Source organism: Plectropomus leopardus, chromosome 13 (genome assembly GCF_008729295.1).
Source record: "Plectropomus leopardus isolate mb chromosome 13, YSFRI_Pleo_2.0, whole genome shotgun sequence".
Classification (NCBI taxonomy): Eukaryota; Metazoa; Chordata; class Actinopteri; order Perciformes; family Serranidae; genus Plectropomus; species Plectropomus leopardus.
Window position 1 is genome coordinate 838,422 of NC_056475.1, and position 8,891 is coordinate 847,312.

At 42.6% G+C, this 8,891-nt stretch overlaps 1 protein-coding gene across 1 annotated transcript; it reads left to right on the top strand.

Annotated features, from left to right (window-relative positions):
• Positions 1 to 1,780: 1,780 nt before the first annotated feature.
• Positions 1,781 to 3,735, top strand: LOC121953022 (forkhead box protein I1-like). The gene is made up of 2 exons (XM_042499937.1): positions 1,781 to 2,389; positions 3,074 to 3,735. Exons 1-2 carry the CDS (start codon positions 1,858 to 1,860, stop codon positions 3,733 to 3,735), a joined length of 1,194 nt encoding a protein of 397 aa, XP_042355871.1. The 5' UTR covers positions 1,781 to 1,857.
• Positions 3,736 to 8,891: the final 5,156 nt, after the last annotated feature.

Sequence of the window (8,891 nt, forward strand, 5' to 3'; positions counted from 1 at the left end):
ACACGTTTGGAGCATCTTTGTTGGCGGAGAGAGCGAACATTTACATCAGAGTGCGGCGTTGTGCCCGCTGAGGGTCGAGCTGTTAATGTGAATGTGGCGTGCTGACTGTGTGTTTGGGGCGTTTTCAGAACAATAGTTTTGGGCGACACCTCAAACAGCAGCTGAAGTCTGAGAGTCTGTTTGTGTTCAGACCGTCAGGCTGCGCTCACGTCTCTTTCTCTGCTCCGACGCGGCGCATTTTAAATCCACCACTCACAGATTCTCATGCTTTAGATGCTGCTTCGATAACAAAATAAAAATATGCAGAGTTCACCACGTTTTCATGGACCAAATTTCAAAACTTTTCCATGACCTTTCAAGAACCCAAAATATTTTTCCCCTGCCATACTACATACCGATGATGGTTTTCAGGACCAGCAGAAATGTTTAAAAAATCAAACAATAATTTATGTTTTTATAGTTTTTAGCTGTGATGAATAGTTTTTGGTGATTTTTTAAAGAAAACATGCCTTTTTAAACAAACAAAATATAAAAAAATAAATATAAAAAAGACAAAAAAAATCTATAAAAATCGGCCCAAAAAATCCAAACCCAAAAAAAAGATAATAAGTAAACAAAAAAAAGAAAATTACAAATTTAGAAAACAATCTATGAAAACTAAATAACAAATTAAGAAAAAAAATCCCCCCCAAAAAGAAATAAATACCTTTTTTATAAAGAAAACTTTCCCTCAAACCTGCATGTTTTCTTTCAAAATCAGCAATAAATAAAAACTAAACCAAAAACAGCCATTATAAGATGTATGACTGAAAAAAAAGATCTGTGGGCAGAAACGAAGAGGAAGAAAATGACGAAACTTTTGTGACGAACAAACAAAAACGACCAAAACGCCGTCACACGTCGATGCTTATTAAAGCTTCGTTACGTCGTTTTTCGTTACATTTACATGATTTAAAAAAAAAAAAAACTTGAAAAGACTTTTCAGGACTTTTCCAGGTTTTCCATGAACCCTGTCTTTAAGCCGATATTATGTCTCATGTTTTTGGACATTTCACTAACATTTTTTTGTTTTACTGATAATTTTTGGACATTGGATGAAAAGTGATCCGAATCATCTGCGAGCCGCTCGTGTTCACAGTGAACTCGTCGACGTACAGACGACCGTCTCCATGTCGCCGTGAGAGACGTTTGCTCAGAAATAAGACACACTGAATGTCGTGGAGAGATAAATTATCCGGATGTTTGTCATAAATAAATGTTTGTTCTCTCATAGTCTCGGTGTGTGTGTGTGTGTGTGTGTGTGTGTGTGCGCGCGCGCGCGCGCAGACTGCAGGACGTGTTGACTGGAGTTTAAACTCACTGTTTGATTTATCTCCAGTTTTCAGAATCACAGTTTCAGCAGACGAGATGCTGTAACGTCTAAAACTGTAAAAAGAGGCTCAATCGCTCATTTGTCAAGCTCTGTGTGTGTGTGTGTGTGTGTGTGTGTGTGTGTGTGTGCGTGCATGTGGTGACATAAGTCAGCATTAAATCCTCAGGCTCTTATCTGCCTGAAGGGAGACATTCAACCTGCTCTTATTCAAATCAACCCCCAACACACACACACACACACACACACACACACACACACACACACACACTCTCATGCATGAGAATGCGTGTGTGTGTGTGTGTGTGGCAGGCCAGCAGCCAATCAGCTGGTTGGTGGGCGGGGCAGCAGAGTATAAGTTGTGCAGGTGTGCAGAGGGGGACAGGTGCAGCTGTGTGTCCTCTACAAACACACACACTCTCACAGGAGGACGTCAGGAGGACAGATGTTTAGGTAGACAAGACGGACAGACAGATAGAGAAAGCAGCATGGCGTCCTTCATCCCGGAGCACGGTCTGTCCCCCCCGCTGTGTGGACGCTCCCAGCAGGAGCTCCCGTCTCTGGGCCTCGACCCGTCCGACTTCAGCCTGTACAGCCCGCCGGCTCCTCCTGAGCCCGGCTTCTCTGCGCCATCCTGGCTCCCGCCTTCCAGCGACCCGTTCGCCTGCTTCAGCAGCCCGGACACGGGCGCCATCCCTGCGGCGGGAATCCCCCCGGCCTTCTACCCGCACCTCTACGGCCTCCAGCGTCCCCTGCTCCCCGGCTGTCCCTGGTTCTCCCTGTCCACCACGGATGACATGCTGCGCCTGGTCCGCCCGCCATACTCCTACTCCGCCCTCATCGCCATGGCGATACAGAGCACGCCCGAGCAGCGGCTGACGCTCAGCCAGATCTACCAGTACGTCTCCGACAACTTCCCGTTCTACAGCCGCAACAAGGCCGGCTGGCAGAACTCCATCCGACACAACCTGTCGCTCAACGACTGTTTCCGGAAAGTTCCCCGCGACGACAAAGACCCCGGTGAGTCCAACGTCAGGAAGTCGACTGAAGGCAGGGCTTTTATTTTGTTAACACACTCGTCAATAACAGGAGATACGTTCTGATTGGTGGAAAAGATTTTGAAAAAACACCACCTTCCAGAATAACGTAATTCAAAGCGTGTTTTTACCGAAGAATCAAGCATAATTTCAGCGTCCTCAATGACATGTTCAGGTAATTTGGGCGATTTTTGAAGAAAACATGACTTACAAACCAATTTTCTGATGCCCAAAATGCCCAAATTTTTGAGTTTTCTATAAAAACTGCTTAATATATTAAAAGAAGAAATTTCAATTTTTTTTAAAGAAAACATTCTTTCCAAACTAACTGTTCTCTTTTAAAGTAAGTCTATTTTTTAATGTTTTCAACTAAAAAAACTGAAAAAAGAAAAAAAAAAAAATCACCAAAAATTTGGAGGAAAAAACCCCCCCAAAAATCTACAAGAAAAGGAAATAAAACTCCAGTTTTTATTTAAAAGCTCACAACAAATAAAGTTTCAAAAATGAGCGTTTTTTAGAGGGAGTTTGGTTTGGTGGAATTTCATGTTAAAGTCGCCCCGAAACTCCTGAATTATGTTTTTCTGTTGTTTTCTGGCGGACAGAGAAGAGAAATAGTTGCTGCACCTTTTTTTAACGTTCCTCCTCCTCCTCCTCCTCCTCTCTGCAGGTAAAGGAAATTACTGGACTTTGGACCCAAACTGCGAGAAGATGTTTGATAACGGAAACTTTCGCCGCAAAAGGAAGAGGAAGGCCGACAACATGACAACTGGCAAGAAACCTTCCTCCTCCTCCTCCTCCTCCTCCTCCTCCTCCTCTTCATCAGAGCCCAGCCCTAAAATTCCCAGCATGCACTGCAGTGGCGGCGGCGGCACAGAGCTCGCTGCTCTCTCGGACGCTCCCCCCGGCGTCAGCAGCTTCCTGTGTCCCTCCCTCCCCCCTCCTCTTCCTCCTCACGCCTCCTCCTCACTGTACATGCAGGTGTCGGATCACGCCTCCCCGCCGCCGCCGCCTCCTCCTCAGGAATACTCGTACTCGCCCGGCGCTGTGGTGCCACAGTGGGACGCCTGCAGCTCCTCCTCCTCCCTCCATCACTCCTCCCCTCCTCCTCTGCTCCCCTCCTCCCAGTTGACTCCCCCACACCTCTCCTCCTTCGCCGATCCTCAGGCCGGCTCGCCGCCGCTCTACGCCGACCTGCAGACGGCGTGCGGTCTCCTGCCGGAGCTCCAGGAGGCCCAGCAGCTGCAGCAGCTTCAGGCCCAGTGCGGGGCTCTGTTCTCTGGGGGGTTCTGTGAGGCTCTGCCCCTCGACCCGCTGGTTCTCCAGCAGTGACGGAGAACGTTTACACGAAACACTGATGCTGAGTGTAAAATGTTGTCAGATGTTTCCAGATGTTTGAACGCACTGAGCTGTAAAGAGCGTGGGAATGTTTGTATTTATCTTTTTTTCTTAATGTTAAAAAAAGGATGAATGTTTTTATAGTGTAAATATCGGCTGAATGTTCGGAATAAACAAAAAAACAACAAACAAAAAGTTTGTTTTCATTTTTAAAAATTAACTCATCAAACCTTTTGAACCGAGAAATTAAGATTAGTTTAGTTATTGAGAAAAAAACACTATAAAAACAAATATATAGTAAATATAATAAAGTTTAAATTAAAGTTTAAATAAAGATTTTGTTGGTGAATTTCAAAAAATCCAAATAATACTTAAGTGAAAAATAACTTCATGCAAGTTTTTGTCATGATGCCCGAATGTTTTTAGACAAAAAAAACAACAAAACAAAAATTAATTATTTTCAATATGCTACATACATTTTTTAAAATTATCACAGTCTGGGATAAGTCAGCAACTAGCAACAACATTGATTTTATACATTATTATTTTTTGCGCTGTGTCAAATACTCACACTCGTATCTAAAAAATATTACTGATCTGATTTTCTACTTTCATTGAGTTTTTTTCTTATAACATCAGTCCTAATCATAAATATCAAATACTCACACATTTTAAGAAGTTTTAACCCTTTAAATGACAGATTTTTGTCATGATTTCACGTTGTTATTAGATGAAAAAACACAAATAGTGAGTGATGTTGAGTGTCCTCCTCCTCAGTGTGTGAGTGTAGCTGCTGACAGTCTGGGATATGTCAGTGTGTGAGTGTAGCTGCTGACAGTCTGGGATATGTCAGTGTGTGAGTGTAGCTGCTGACAGTCTGGGATATGTCAGTGATCAGCAGCTACATTGACTGTGACAGGTCACCGAGTGGAAATAGCATGTATTTCCTCCATATGCCAAATATGGTCAAAATGACCTCATCAGGTGGAAAATAGTCAAAATGACAAATTCAGAGTCAAAAGCCCAGAATGACACCCAGAAATAATACAAGTCCTGTTTTTCTGCTCTGATGGCTGTGGGATCAAAAATGTCAGTTTGAATGGGTTTCAATGGAGCATTTTTGGACCTGAACAGTCTGAATGTAACTATTTAGTTTCCACAGTGTATTTTAGACTTATTGTAGGAGCTGAGCTGCAAATTCACTGATTACACTCAGATACACAATCTGGACTACATTTAGGACACATGCATCAACACACACACAGTTATCACAACAGGAAGAAGAAAAGAGACTAAAATGAGACAAACGGTCTCTGAGAGTTACAGACACGATCTTTCTCCTGAAGTTCTGCAGCATCTTTTTCTCTGATTTATGAGTGTATTTATAAATGTTTATTCTGGATATAAGAGAGAATGAGAAAACACGTGTTTCACGTGTTGACAGTTTTCTGAGTAATGAAGGAGTAGGAAGTTTTCAGTCTGATTCGCCTCCTGCAGGATCTTTGCCTCCACTGTTTCTCTGCAGCGCCCCCCTGTGGAGGCTCCTGTCTGTGTCCTGCTCAATGTGCACATCTATTATGAACCTTTGCCATGAAAATTAGTGCATGTGCACCTGTTTAAAAGATCTCCCAAAAGGTTCTCCCACCACAAGCTGCAGACCACAGTCCAACAGCAGCAAACATCAGCACTCTGTGTGTTTTATTGAGTCATTGCTGTGTTTCCTGCAGCTTTTTAACCCTTTAAAACCTGATCAAAGTGGTTTGATTTCTTTCAAAAACATAAGAAGGCAATGAGCAACTTAACAAGACATGGCCCAAAAATGTATACAGAATTAGTTAAAAAAATTTTTAAAAAAGAACTTGAAACATGACAATGACAACATGAAAATTATCTGACAGTAAGTAAAAAAAGAAAAGATGAAATAAATTTCAAATATGTATTTTTTTTCTGTAACAGAAATCTAAAGTTAAAAAGATTTAAAATATATCAATAAGAAATATTCATTTAGTATTTTTTACTCCCCCTGCCCTCTTTTTTGCTTACTAATTTTAAGGTATTTTTTTTTTTCTTTTTGACTGATTACTTGAAATTTGCAGAACAGTACCTGCCAAGGTGGTAACTGCTTTTAGGATCTGAACTGAACTAAAATGACGCATGTTTTAAAGGGTTAATCCCCCAAATGTGGATGTTTTTTTTTCTTTCGCTGTTTTTCCAGCAAGCATTGAGCCAAAAAAAGAAAAAAGAAAACAATTTATATAATTATGAGTTATTTTTAGACATAAAAAGCTGTTTTCTTGTGATGAACGCTGTGTGCAAATCATCAGTGACATTAAAGTTTTGGACTGACTGATGGTTTTGTCCCGTCAGCAGCTCTCCTTCCCGCCGTCAGGACGTGAATAATCCTCTGTGAATGAAACCTGTCAGCTTCCTGGGAGGTGCCTTGCTCAAGGGCACATCAGCAGGCTGCTGGCAGAGCGCTGCGGCGCGTGTGTGGTCGTCCCGCTAACTGCCAGGCTGACGGCGGGCTGCCTCACATTTGCATAACGTCACACACACACACACACACACACACACACACACACACACACTCAGACGCAGTGTGTGTGTGTGTGTGTGTGTGAGGCCTGCAGCAAACACACCTGAGACAGAATGAACTTTGAAACAAGCGGAAAACGAACAGCTAACCAAGGAGATTATTTCACCTGCATTCAATAGAAATCCTCTAATTTCAAGAACTTTCTAAACTCTTTATTTTCCTGAAGAAATGTAAGCAGGTATGTCACCTCAGTATTTTCTGGTTTACAAATAACGAAAATCTAAAAGTGAAGTGACGTCTGGAAATATTTTAGAGGTGCCGTTCCAGGTGAGCTGGGGGTCGGCTTGTCATGCTGGTACCCTGACAGCTTCAGTGAGGACAACCCGTATGTCTCCTGTTGAGTTCGTTAAAGAGAAACCACATCTGATCCAGTTTAACCCCCAACAATCCCGTCTGCTGAGACACTGTTTTTCTCATCAGGTGAGAGCATTAGGACAGCTCACCTGGTTTATGGAGCTAAACCTTCAATCAGGACACAGGTCAGGACCTCTTTAACCACTCATGTCTTATGTCTTTCTCCTAAAATTCCAGAAACATCTAAAATGTAGGTAAGTCCTAAAATACCATCAACATCAACATCCTAACATCCTAAAAATGTCCAAAAAATTCTTAAAACATCCTCCAATTCAAGAAACATTTTAAAATCCTTGAAAGGTCCTAAAAGCCCATAAATGTCCTAAAATCCTAGAAATGTGCATGGGGCTGCTGTGACTGGCCCCTTGCCTCCTATCATTTTGTGGCCCCCGAGCAAAGCAGGTTGCGTATCCCTGCTCTTTAACATTTAAAAGGATTGCTTAAACTTTTTAAATGTCTAATTCTTTAATGCCTGTTAGAACATATTGACCCACCTTAAGGTCCCTCACAACTTCGTCAAGGACCCTTTGGACTCCTTGAATAACTTTTCGTATCTGTGCAAGGACATTTAAAGCTCCTTCAAACTGCTCAAGTATCCCATTAATCACCTGAAACTCCCTCTGATAACACTGAAACCACCCCGATACTGGAACCATCTGAGAACTCCTGGAAACTTTTAATAGAACTCAAAAACCTGTCACCATTGAAGCTCTTTTGAGAAACACTGGAAACCACTTCAGTATGGCTGGAACCAAACACTCATGGAAAAAAGGGCCCTTAGCCCTTTAAAGAAGCTCAAAAGACCTGAAACATATTGCAACATCTTTAATAAACCTTAAGAACACATCAAGGACTCCTGGAAACTTAAAACCTCCTGACATATCTTTGTTGAGTACCCCTTAAACCCAAAATCTCCAAAAGAAATGTTTAAACCGGACAAAAGAGCCTGAAATTCCAAAAAAGAAACCCTCAACTGTGTTACTCAAGTAACTCCTACAACCCTTCAAGGATCCTCAAAGTTTGTGAAACAAAGCAACAGTGATAAATGAGAACCCCAAGCACCTCTGGGAACCCCTAAAATGATCAAAAGTCCTGTCGAACGTCCTCTCTGACTTTTCTCCTGGATCTTTCCTGCACTTGTTAGCCTCTCCCTGTCTGTCTGTGTCTGTCTGTGTGTCGGCAGTGGAAAGTTTCTATGACCTCGGGCTCAGCGCTGACAGGAGTTTATGAACATCACAGCGCAGACAGATTACGACGACGAGTCTGAACAAGTCTACAGGACAGACAGAGGAGGGGGGATCTTCCATCAGCAGAAACCTGTTAGAGAAACCTCGTCTTTCTTCCTCTTTTCAGGTCCTTGGGCTGAAGGATTTCTTCACCTGCTCCGACAGTTCATCGACACGCGCGATGCTGAAGACATGGAAATCAGGTAGATTTGGTATAAAGATATCAACGTACCCCCTCAAAATCCTTCACTGACTCCTCACACCTCCTCAAGCACCACTTGAACTTTGGACCACAAAACCCAGACGGTGGGCCCGATTCTCAAGGGGATAAACAGAAAAAAGGGGGTCGTTCCTTCACCCACAGAGTCACAATTCGGTTCGGGTTTAGTGGCACACCTGGGCCAACCAGAGGGGTGGACAGTATGTGCATAAGGCATGAGCAGGCACAACTTGATGTTGAAAAAACACATAAAGCTCCTAAATCCCTCTTAAGGACATTTGAATCCTCTGTAAGAAGTCCTTGAAACTCAACAGGCTTTTCTATCCAGTTAAAGACGGAGTGATGACTTCTTTTGCCTGCGTACACAAAATGCCCATGATGCATCAGAGGCCCTTTGATTGTTTTTTTGTCTTTGAAGTTTTATAGTCCACAAAAGACAGCTGGAGGCGTTACACTCGTCTCCCAAACAACGGAAGCAGATGTTCAAAAACTAAACAATTAAACCACAAAATGTCTCCATTGTGCTGGTCCAAAGTAATCTAAGTGTCCTGAAGTCCCGACGTGCCAAGTATTCAGATAGTTCACTTGAGTAAAAGTATCAAAATACGCTATGAAAAATTGCATTCAAACTAGGGATGTCAACATCTACACGTGTAAACGGGTACACGGATAACAAATCATAACCGTTCAGAAAAATCAATAACCGTTTACACGTCATTTTTTCCTCTCCTCCTCCCCGTTCATTTCTCACCAA